General features: G+C 45.5%; 1 protein-coding gene across 2 annotated transcripts in view; it reads left to right on the forward strand.

The window, feature by feature from the left end:
• Positions 1–12,204, forward strand: part of DENND11 (DENN domain containing 11) — a 41,221-nt gene that overhangs the window by 21,250 nt on the left and 7,767 nt on the right. For both annotated transcript variants that reach the window (XM_084896769.1, XM_084896770.1), the window contains exons 4-8: positions 7,651–7,804; positions 9,907–10,045; positions 10,942–11,073; positions 11,244–11,394; positions 11,976–12,044. In XM_084896769.1, coding sequence (XP_084752895.1) covers positions 7,651–7,804; positions 9,907–10,045; positions 10,942–11,073; positions 11,244–11,394; positions 11,976–12,044 — 645 coding nt within the window. The remainder of the gene's footprint in view (positions 1–7,650; positions 7,805–9,906; positions 10,046–10,941; positions 11,074–11,243; positions 11,395–11,975; positions 12,045–12,204) is intronic.

Raw genomic sequence — 12,204 nt, forward strand, 5'->3', positions numbered from 1 at the left:
CTTTGCTAGGTAGGTGACCTTGAGACCAGTTAAAATTCTGGGGCTTCTGTTATAAACAGGAAGAGGAAAGAATGGATTTGGAAGGGAAATTAGCAACCCCTCCTCTGTTTGGCCCTCTAGCTCACTGGGCACCCTCATGTGCTCTTCTTCCCACCCCAAGAGAGACCTCACAGAGGCTCGTTCTGTTAATGCCTCCGGGCTGAGATCGAGGGTTTCCATGTGATCTGAGGCAGACCTTTTCATTAGGAGAAACCTATCAAAGAATAGGCAGATTCACCCATTCCTCAACTCCCAGATACAATATAGAAGCTAGAGTTGAAACCACCATGTAAACTCCTTTTGGGAAAGGGAAGAGAGGAAGTACAGGCAGTTGTTAGTCCATAACAGCAGTGAGATTCCACCGAGCAGGATTGCAGGCTCCTTGTCCCAACAGAGCGGAGGCCCATGGCTAGGCTTTGCTTCTTTCTAAGGTCATGTCCACCTCCCTCATGACCACTTCCCAACCACTTCTTGAGGTTGCCAGTTTTAGGACACATTTTTCTGCTGGTGTAGATTTGGGGGTGTCTAGTGGTTTCTTTGAAGGTTGAAAAGTCAGACTTTTATAGGCCGGTCACGTGACAATTTATAGCTCACTAACAACAGCAAGGAGCAGTCAACATTCTGGTTCCCACTGCTGCCTCTCAGATGATGCAGGGCTTGCCTCCCAAGTTATTGAAGTGCTAGCAATTTTATGTTCCAATATAATAAGGGTCACCAGCTTTCTTTTGAGTCTGCAATATTTTGTTACCCCTTTCCCTTCCCAGCTGCTAAGCCAGTGCCACGTGTGGTTTTGACACTGTGGCTACTCATTTCTAGATGTCATTTTTTTGCTTTAGCTAGGCTACATTGCTTTAACAAAGAAATCCAAAATGCAGCAAATTAAACAAAGTAAAAATACAGCTCTTTTTTTAGCATGATTGTCCCAAATGGGAAAAGCCCTCCAGGATGGTAGGTGGCTGTTCTGGGTCATCCTGGGACCCAGGTCTTTCTGTCTTATCTTCTAGAGAATTGTCTTTAAATATATATATATATATATATATATATATATATATATATATATATATAATTTATTTATTTATTTATTTATTTATTTATTTATTTATTACAGAAAGGAAGGGAGAGGTATAGAGAGTTAGAAACATCGATGAGAGAGAAACATCAATTAGCTGCCTCCTGCATACCACTACTGGGGATATGCCTGCAACCAAGGTAATGCCTTTGATCAGAATCAAACCTGGGACCTTTCAGCCACAGACCTAAGCTCTATCCACTGAGCCAAACCGGTTTTGGCTAGAGAATTGTCTTCATCCACATGGTAGAAGCCTGCTGATCATTAACATGTCCTACGTCCCAGGAACACATTGCTTCTGCTCGCATTCCATTGGCCCCATCTTAATCACTAGCCACACCTTACAGCAAGAAAGTCTGGGAAATGTGGTCTTAAACTTGGTGGCTATGTGAGCAGTTAAAATTTGGAAGGTCCTATTACTAAAGGAATAAGAGAATGACAGTCTCTACCACTAGCAAACAATTAAGTTGGTACAGTTCCCACATCCATCCAATTATCCCAGTAATCACTGTCAATTTCTCATGTATTTTTCTAGACCTTGTGTATATGTGTATACAAATGCAAATGTAGACTCTCATTTCCCCCTCTTCATATATAAGGTAACGTGTTCTACATGTTTTGTGCCTTGCCGCTTTCATTAAACATTATATTTGGGAGGTCTTCTCATATTTCATATCTTCAACGATGTTTCTTTCTTGTTTCTTACAGTTGTAAATGTGTCCTGTATAGAAGAACCATGTATTCTTTGTCAAGTCCTGTATTGATAGGCACTTGGTTCTTTCCAGTCTTTTGATATTTCAAATAACACTGCACTGAACACCCATGAACAAGTATCACTTCATAAGTCAGCAGAATATGTGTTCATTCAATTCCCAGAAATAAAACTAGTAGTTCAAAGGGTATATGTATTTCTAATGTTAAGAGAGATTGTTACATTGCTTTCCGTAGAGACTGTACCATTTTGCATGCCCAACAGTAATTCAGGGGGTTGCTGTTTCCTCGCCACATTGCCCACACAAAGATAAAAGCCTTGAATTTTGGGCATTCTGGTAGGTAAAACATGGTACATGAGTAGTTTTAATTTGCATTTTTAAAAATATATTTCTATTGATTTCAGAGAGGAAGGGAGAGGGAGATAGAACTTCATTGATGAGAGAGAATCATTGATAGGCTGCTTCCTGCATGCCCCCTACTAGTGATTGAGCCTGCAACCTGGGCATGTGCCCCAACTGGGTATTGGGAATTGGGAATCAAACTGTGACCTCCTAGTTCATAGGTCGATGCTCAACCATAGAGCCATACCACCTGGGCTGCATTTTTATTCTTACAAGTGAGGTTGAGTTTGAATTATTTGTCTTTTCTATGAACTGTTCCCATACATTTGTTTTGGATTGTTGGCCTTTTAAAAATTAATGTATAAGATTTCTCTGTACAATGGGAGATTTGTTCTTTGTGACATAAATTGAAAATATTTTTCCACTTTGTCATTTATTGTCTAACATTACTTTTTTTGTCATGCAGATTCTCTCCTTTGGTGAATCATTAATCTTTTTTTCTGGCTTTCAGATTTTGAGTTATAGCTAGAAAGGTGGTTGAAGAGGGCTTGAGGTAACATGAGAAAAGAGACTTGAAGGAGAGACTATGAGGAAAAGATAGAAGCATCATGAGGGAGGCCCGGGTCTAGGCAGGGGTGATACTAAACTGTAGTCATGACATTTATATAAACTAACCAGAATGGATTTCTGAAAACATCTAATCTCTGTTTTATATTCATTCTTATTTTTTTTTATCCCAAACTTACTTATTAGTGGTTCATCTATAACTCCTTTCTGTGACTCTTCCCTAATAATTCTAAGATGCTGGAGAGCTGCTTTATGATAAAACAATGAGAAAAGGAAGAGGGAGTGTTGTAAAGTGAAAGAGTTAAGACACGGCACTACATTTTGGGACTTTGCTTAGATCTTGATTCATACAAACAACTCAAACGACATTTTGGGGGCAGCTGGTATAATTTGAATGTGGACTGGATACTAGTTTATAGTAAGGTATTATTATAAATATAGATGAGATATGGCATTGTGGTTATGCTATTTTTTAAATTAGATTTTATCCATTAGAGATGCCCACTGAAGTATTTATGGGTAAAATGTAATAAAATATTTAAAACATTTCAGGAAAAAGAGTGGAGGGGAACAGGATATAGATATAACCGTATTGATAAAATATTGATCATAGTTGAAGCTAAGTGATGAAGAGAAGGTTTATTATTTTCGTCTTTCTACTTTCTGCATATAATTCAAAATTTCCATAACAAAATGTTTAAAAAGACTAAATATAAAAGTAGCACATACTTAACATAGAGAACTTGGAAAAATAGACACAAAACTCCAAGAAAAAATGAACATGACATCACCAGCTGGACATATCTACTGTTAACATTTATATCCTTCTAGTCTTTTGCCCTTTTATAAATAAGCACATACATATATGTTATTAAAAAAAACACACAAGTCATTCACTATCTAAATCTAAATTTTCTATCCTTTTAGTATATAATAACTGAATCCTCACCATCATTTTGGTGGTTTCATTGTAGTTCAGCATATAGATGATCACAATTTATGTAACTATTTCACCATTTGGGGGCTTCTAGATTGCTTTTCCCCCCCACCAGTATAAAATGAGCATCCCTGTAGGTAAATGTTTGTTCACATCCATATATGGAGTTCTTTAGGAAATGGAAATGGAACCCTAGGGTCAAGGGTATATACAGTGTACAATTTACTAGACATTGCAAGTGACCCTGCAGAAGATGGTACCATGTGGACCTGCACCAGCAGTCCGTGGAAATGCATGCTTTCCTGCACTTGCAAAGCCAGAGACAGACTGGTTCAGAGGGTAATGTGCACACCCAGCGATGGTGTAGTCATTGCCTAGCAGCATCTCTCGTTCTTACACCAATGCCTTATTGCTGGGTGCGGTGGGGGAAGGAGGGGAGAGCCGAAGTGGGAGTCTGCATGGTCTCATAAACGTTCGAATCCGTGAGGAGGCTGTGTGTTTCTGGAGAGTGCCAGTGCCTCTGGTCCTGCCAGGATCCTTGATCTGGTCCAGAAGCCAGAGCTTCGTATCAATAGCATGTACTAGTATTGTGTCAATTACTCGTCAGCTTTTACCATGTCACGCCTCTTGGACATCTGCATAGATGTGTGGCCTACATTTTCACGTGGTAATGTTAATCTGAGCATCCTCCTAGGTAAGATCACCAAGAGGTCTCCTGCATAATCTGTTTGCCACTTTACCTTCTGGCTCTGAGCTTTGTTGCAGCTCCTTTCCATTTATCTTGGCATTATGGTTTGATGATCAGTCTTGTTTATTGCAAAATCTGTAGTGTTTACATTTTGAGGCTTTCATACCACAGTTGTTTACAAGTTACGCAGGAACTGCCAATTTGGGTTGATGTCGATGTTTCTATTCTGCTTTTCATATTCCTGCCCACTCCACTCCATCAGCTGGGAGAGTCTGAGGCGGTCAGAGGACAGGATTCTGAAGCCAGTTTTTTGTCTAAGAGACCCTGACTCAGAGCTTTTCTTTAGAGTCTTGGTTCAAGCATAGCACTTAATGCAGCCAAGCCAAACAGACAGTCAGCAGAGCAGCAAATCACCAATGAACCGAGAAAGTAATAAATCGTTACACAAATTACCCCCTTTAATGCGGAAAATACAGTACTAAAAAAACAGTAAATGAATCTCACTCTTCTCTTTAGGGAAATTAGGTCCTAATGAAAACACCCTTGAACATAATCTCGTCTTTGTGTTATTTTGTATTAATCATACTTGCACCAGTTTGATACACAGCCCTGAAGAGTATCTGAAATCTGCCATCTGCTCCGATAGACAAACACAACTGAGTGAGTCATGGCGGGTTTCCCATCCACGGGAACCTTTCTGTAAGAGCGCGAGAAGTGACTGTAAGTTTCCTGGGCAAAACTTAAAGCAGAAAGTACAGGAACCCCCGAATTACAGAGCTAATACTCAGGAGGTACTTATTTTAGTAATCATTCATTAAATGTAGTTAATGTTGTTGTTGTTTTCTTTTTAAAATGTAAATTTGCCTAAAGGTCTCCTCCTGGGCTTGCCCAGAACCCTCCCCATCCCCTGGTTTTGAGCCCTCCTTGTGCGCCTGGCTGGCCACTATAGGATCACAGGGACTGATGTGTGTGTGACCCACGTGTCACAAATGGCGTGAGGCACCTTTTCTACTTCATTTCATTTACATCTCAAAGTAATCTAAGTGGTGCCGATGTCTACTGAAATGTACCATCTGCATTTTAAGGAAAGAGATCATGGGTTTTGAAAAGTGGAGTGGCCCTAACTGGTTTGGCTTAGTGGATAAAGTGTCGGCCTGCGGACTCAAGGGTCACAGGTTCGATTCCGGTCAACGGCATGTACCTTGGTTGCAGGCACATCCCCAATAGGGGGTGTGCAGGAGGCAGCTGATCGAAGACTCTCTCTCATCGATGTTTCTTACTCTCTATCCCTCTCCCTTCCTCTCTGTTAAAAATCAGTAAAATATATTTTTTAAAAAAGCAAAAGAAAAAAGAAAAGTGGAGTGACTTGCCTGGGACCTCAAGGTGAAGTGGCAGCCGTGGCCTCAGGCTGGGGTGCTAGTCACTCTGGAGGGGAGCAGGTTGGACGATGAAAGTTTTGGGTCTAGTGGTTGGTGTCACATTTGTGGTCAGCAGCACTGACGGTTTGGGGAGATGTTCCAGCCATAATTAGAGGGGCCTCCCCTTGCTCGGTAAAGCTAGATTTGGATTCTTTTTTGTTGCAGCCGAGAAAGAACAAATAAGCTAAAAAGGTGTAGGTGCCTCTCTTATTCCTCCCTATGTCCTAGGGTTGTCTTAACAAAGTACCAAAAACTGGGTGACTTAGAACAGAAATGTGTTTATTACAGTCTAGAGGTCAGAGAATAAAATCAGGGTGCTGGCAGGGCTGACTCCTGTGAGGCAGGGAGGGGCGATGTGTCTGCCTCTCCGCAGTGGGGTTTGCTGGCGGCCTTGCCCTCACGGCCTGTAGATGATCACTCCTGCTCTCTGCCTTCATCCTCTCCAGGCGTCCTCCCTGCATGTGTGTGGCTGTGTCCAAATTTCTCCTTTTTATAAGGAACCCAGTCACATTGGGTTAAGACTCATCTTAATTATCTGTAAAGACCCTTTCTATATATCTATCTATATAAATGGCTAATATGCTACTAGTAAGTGTCTGTCCAACCTAGCTATAAAGTACATGGACCACCAGGGGGCAGACGCTCAATGCAGGAGCTGCTAAGCTAGGCAGTTCTCAGGTGACGTATCCCCAAACCAGAGAGAAGGGAGCCTTCCTCACAGGGCTGGGTGATTCCACCTTTGGCCGTGGCTTTTGTTGTTGCTGGGGCACTGTCAGCCTCAAATCTGGTTCACTGCACACTTGCGTTTGCATCCTACACCCTGTATGACAGCCACTTTGCAGAGTGCCCTCTCGTACTCTGGGTCCCCTTGGGGGATGACAGAGAACCTGTTCTACCCTATCCCTACAGGCCAGGTGGAGGGACCATACCTGCCAGAGGGGACCCTGCTCACTCCACAGATGCCAGGGAGGGACCGTGGGAGGTTGGCTCCAGGGCGTGTCTGGCCCTTCTAGCCCAGTCCTGCCCTGCCGGCCACCTTCTAATTAATTGCTTTTCAATGTGCATGAATCCATGCACAAGGTCACTAGTTTCCAAATAAGGTCACATTCTGAGGTGCTGGGGGTTAGAACTCCAACATATTTTGGGGGGGAAACACAGTTCAACCTTTAACACCCCCATTAAACATAGTGCCAAATAGTACTCCCTGCACTCCTGCATTCACCGTGAAGGCAGGATCCCTGTTGTCTAAGTGGTCCAGGGCCTCCAGGCAGCTTTCGTGATTTGGGGTCAGATGGTCACCACCAGGCCCTGCCATCCCAAGAGGGAAAGAGGGGGAGGGGAGGAAGAGATTCTGAGCTTTTTATTTACTTGGTGCAGAAATTCTGAGCCCTTAGTGACATCCGATAATTGTTTCCTCTTGTTTGAGACACTGCTTCCTCTTATTCTCTCACAACAACAAAGCCGCAAGCATGATTTCTCAACAAAGAGCAGCTCAGAACAGGGATCGTGGTCTTCCCAGGCCCACAGCCAGGCTCTGGGCAGCCCCACACAGTGGTCAGCACACCTCGCCCAGAAACGATAGGCATTGCTCACAGTCTGAGAATTCTGCCTGTTCCCTGTAAGCAGGAAAAGCGTCCCCTACCTGTCGGGGAGTATCGGATCCCATGCTGGAGCTTTTCCTGAGGATTTGTAATCCCCGAGGGGGCGTCCTGGGCAACCTCAGAAAAGGGATCTTTCAGATTATCAGGGCCTTTGCCCCAAGTGTTGCAGCCCTTGGGACAGGGATGTGGAAGGGGCGGGGGAGGGGGGGAGCGGTAAGGGACAGAACTGTGGCAGCCACCAGGTCTCAATCTCACCCTGCATGTGTCTGTTTGCAGGCACCAACTGGAGACACCAGGACACTATTCCCATCTGGCTGCCTTCTACGAGGACAAGAAAGGGGTGCTCCATGCTGGTCCCGGGAGAGGCGGCAGCCTGCCCCCCGTCTATTGGCTGCCTTCCATCCACCGGTACATGTACCCGGAGATGAAGGTGAGGTCTGCTGTACTCTCGCACATTCTAGGCTTGTGTCTGCATACAGTAGTGCTTAGTTGTGTTTTTAATTAATAAGGAATTTATGTTTTGGGCTCGTGCCCAACATCCACTTTTGATAGAGTAGGATTTCTAACTAGTATTTGGGTTCTTTTAAAATGTAAAGCAAGTTACCTTAAACACTGTGCTTTCTATACCCTTCAAAATCTTTGCGCAAAATTGTATTGATAGGCCAGTTCGGGTGGATTCTAGGGGGAAAGAGGTGGGTTTGAGTCTATTGATTCAGACATTTTCAAGTCATATATTTTTTGTTAGAGTGTTTTGGATGTTGCTTTATTGTTTGTTTTTTCCCAAAGTACCGTGCCTTTGTACGAGGGATATATTTGTTTACAGTTAACAAAACACCTGGCCAAGTGTTAGGTGTTGGGAGGGAAAACGATGACTATGAACTTGTGACCCTGTAGGTAGTCACATGGTACATCAGAAACCTTGAGCTTCCTAATAGAGAAATTACATCATGAGTTTAAGTGAGAAATCAGGGAAGGATTTTTGGAAGAGGAGGTGATCTCTGAAGTGTTTGGATAGGCAGAAAGTGAGGGATGCTGACTCGAAACTGAGGGAAGGCATGGCTAACAATGGCTGCCAAATTAATGGTTTAAACCAGTGTATCTTTATCATCTCACAGTTTCTGTGGGTCAGGAATCAGGCACGGCTTAGCTGGGTACTCTGCTTAATGATCTCTTGTGAGACCATAGTTAAGGTGTCAGTTAGGGTTTGAGTCTCATCTGAAGGCTCGACTAGGGAAGTGTACCCACTTCTGAGCTCACATAGTTGTTGGGAGCATTGAGTTCCTTGAGGGCTTTGGACTGAGGGCCTCCATACCTTACTGACTGAGTGACAGGCTTCTGTGTTTACCATGAAAGGAGAGATGGTTGCAGTTGAAGTCCAGTGGACTGTTCCTTGTGGGTCCTCCTCCTGGTGAGCTCAGAATGCAGGACCACCTGGACAGCACAGAGCAAAGCCCTCAATAGCATCCTTGGAGGCTGAGGGGCTCAGAGGCGGCCAGCAGGCTTCGCAGAGACCTCATTCCGCACAGCAGCTGGGTCCCCATATATTTGGGGACCTAATTTGGGACCCTATGCTTATCATTTTATACCTTCCAGCACCCAGTAATGTTTGTGAGTCAAATATTCTCCCTGGGGTGTACTGTCACATCAGATACTTCTATTTATGACTTTTAAGAAGTTTTGTTCAGTCCTGTTTTCCCAGCACCTGTCTCTCCTGAGTAAAGTAGTTAATGACCCTTGAATTCAAATTTCAGTATGTCAGGAGAGCTGTTGAGTGATAGGCATCTAATTTAAAGATGGGACTTTGAAAGAGGAAACTATCACTTTATGTGGAAGTAACTATCCTTGCATCTGTTGGTTATACTTGGTGTTTATTTTAGAGGGGTTCACACACACCTGTATCGAATATTTTTTGTAGGAATATGTCCATTTCTTCTAGGTTGACCAGGTTGTTGGAATAGAGTTATGATTTTTTGTATTTCTGTGGGGTCTATTGTTTTTCTGTCTCTTTCATTTCTGATTTTGTTTGTTTGGGTCCTCTCTCTTTGCTTCTTGGTGAGCCTGGCTAGAGGCTCATCGATCTTGTTTATCCTTTCAAAGAACCAGCTCTTGGTTTCATTGAATTTTGTATTGTTTTTTTTGGTCTCTATGTCATTTATTTCCGCTTTGATCTTTATTATTTACTTCCTTCTGCTCACATTGGGATTTTCTTGTTGCTCTCTTTCTAATTTTTCAAGTTGCAGAGTTAGATGGTTTATTACCAGTTTTTCTTGTTTTTTGAGGTGGGGCCTGTAATGCTATGAACTTCCCTCTCAGGACTGCTTTCACTGTGTCCCAGTGATTTTGGATTGTTGTGTTTTCATTGCCGTTTGTTTCCAGGATGTTTTTTATTTCTTTGATCTTTTTTGGTAACCCACTCATTGTTTAATGAGCATGCTATTTACAAGTGTTTGAATTATTGTGATTGTTTTTATTGTTTGAATATTTTTTGAATGATGTTTCTAACAAGCTATCCCTCCCTTTTTATTTTTTCAGATTACACACCCAGCTGGCTGCATGTCTCAGTTTATTAAGTTCTTTGGAGAACAGATCCTCATTCTTTGGAAATTTGCCTTACTGAGAAAGCGCATTCTGATATTTTCTCCCCCTCCTGTGGGTGTCGTATGCTATCGAGGTAACTAAAGGCCAATGTCAGAGGCTCTTCCTGAGTTCCCCAGGGCAAATGCTTGAGTCCTTCCATTGTTGACCAAGTTCAGAAGGAAACTTATCAAGGGAGGGGGCCAGAGTTTGGATCTGGTTGGATCTGGATTTAGAATGTGGACTTGTGGCAATGCAGAAAATGCACTGGGTGACGTACCAATGATGCCATGACAGATAAGGGTCTGGATTAGAGCAGAGAAGATGGATTGTAGTTAAGAGATAAGCTTGACAGCATTTGGTGCATGGTTGGGTTGTAATGTTCAGATGTGTATGAGGTTGTAATGGTGGAAGAGTCTAGGGTGACAAGGATGGTGGGGCCACCAGAGGAGGAGGTGGTGTGAGAGTGAACTTTGGACATGGTGAGTGGGTGCTGTGAGGCCTTCTCCAGATGTCCACCGGGCACTGGTGTAATTGTGTCAGGACCCTGGGGAATATTGGGTTGATCACCATGGGGAGAGGGAGGGATGAGAAGCTCAGGAGGTGAATCATAAGGAGGAAGACAGAGGAGACTGAGATGAGACTGTCAGGAGGGAGGGGCCAGAAGGTGGAGGTCCTAGTAGGCGGGAATTTTGAGGAAGTCAGGTCAGCAGTGCCCCTCCTTAGCAAGCCCTAGTGTGGGGAAGACTGAGACCTACTCACTGGTCTCGTAGGCCATCACTGGTGTGGCCTTGAGGACTCAGTTCTGCTGCAGTACCTAACAGGCTCCCATCACCTCATTGGAATCAGGACCACCTGCTACTCAGGCGCCTGGGCAGCATAGAGCAAAGCCCTCCATACCATTCTTGGAGGCTGAGGGATCAGAGAGGGCCGGCTTCGCAGGCGGAAGGACCGGGAGCAACAGACTACCCTTCACCGTCTCTGTCCCCACAGTATACTGCTGCTGCTGCCTGGCCAACGTCTCCCTGCCTGGCCTCGGGGGCACCATCCCTGAGTCTAAGCCTTTCTTCTACGTGAATGTGGCCGACATCGAGAGCCTGGAGGTAGAGGTGTCCTATGTGGCCTGTGAGTACAGGGCCCTCCCCGCCTCCTGCCCACATGCCTCCGCCCCGAGTACCTCCCACCGCCTCCCAGCTCCCCAGAGGCTCTTCTCCTCAGGGACCCGGGCTCCCGGGCTCCGGTTCCCCAGCGGGTGACAGCCTCTAGGTCCCAGCTCCTGACCTTGGGTCTCACAGGCACCACAGAGAAGATTTTCGAGGAGAAGCGGGAGCTGTACGATGTCTATGTGGACAACCAGAATGTGAAGACGCACCACGACCACCTGCAGCCCCTGCTGAAGATCAACAGCGCCGACCGGGAGAAGTACCGGCGGCTCAACGAGCAGAGGTAGAGCCCGGCAGCGCCCTCGGGGAGATGTCCCCAGGTGGGACCCCTGGGCCGGGGGTCTCTGCCATCCCATCCAGCCCACCCTCCCCTAAGAACACATGGCAGGCCTTGGCGGTGGGCGGTGAAGAAGCAGGGCCCAGCACAGCCTCCTGATAGCATAGCAGATCCGCATGGGGGCGGGGGGGCCTACTTTCTGATGGCCTTGAATCTGTGAAGCCCAGGGCAGAGGCAGGCATGGAGCATCTGGCATGTGCACTGCAGCTCTGAGCTGCCTCATCATGCTCCACAATTCACTGTCCTGCAAAACCAGTGGCCTCATCAGCATCCCACCTGATGGGCAAATGGGAAAGATGGCCACTTGCTTGAGGGGACACAGGACCAGACCCAGCCCTGGACCCAGGGTTTGACTCCCAGCCCTATTTATTCCTGTCCGGCCCCTTCTCTCCCTGCCTTTGGATGGGAGCCTGCTCTGGGTCCTCCTCCTTCCGGGTGGAGGCGGTCTGTGGATGCCCTCACAAAGACCTAGCCGATGACAGAGACCTTGCAGCCCTGCAGAGTCTCATGGTGCTTCCCCACAACAGGCAGACGCTGCTGTACTCCCAGGAGGTGGAGGGGGACTACGGCCCGTGTGAAGAGGACCTCTTTGTGCTGTAAGTCGCTGGGCTGGGCGGTGGGACCTCCCTGAGAGCCCCACTAGCACCAGCGCTGTAGGTCGGATCCCTCCCAGGTCACACTGCAGTCCAGGGAGGTGTCACATTGCTGCTGTCCATGTAAGGAACATGCAAACCTGTAGATAATTTTTGACTTTGA

Source organism: Pipistrellus hanaki (genome assembly GCF_964339955.1).
Source record: "Pipistrellus hanaki genome assembly, chromosome: 10".
Classification (NCBI taxonomy): Eukaryota; Metazoa; Chordata; class Mammalia; order Chiroptera; family Vespertilionidae; genus Pipistrellus; species Pipistrellus hanaki.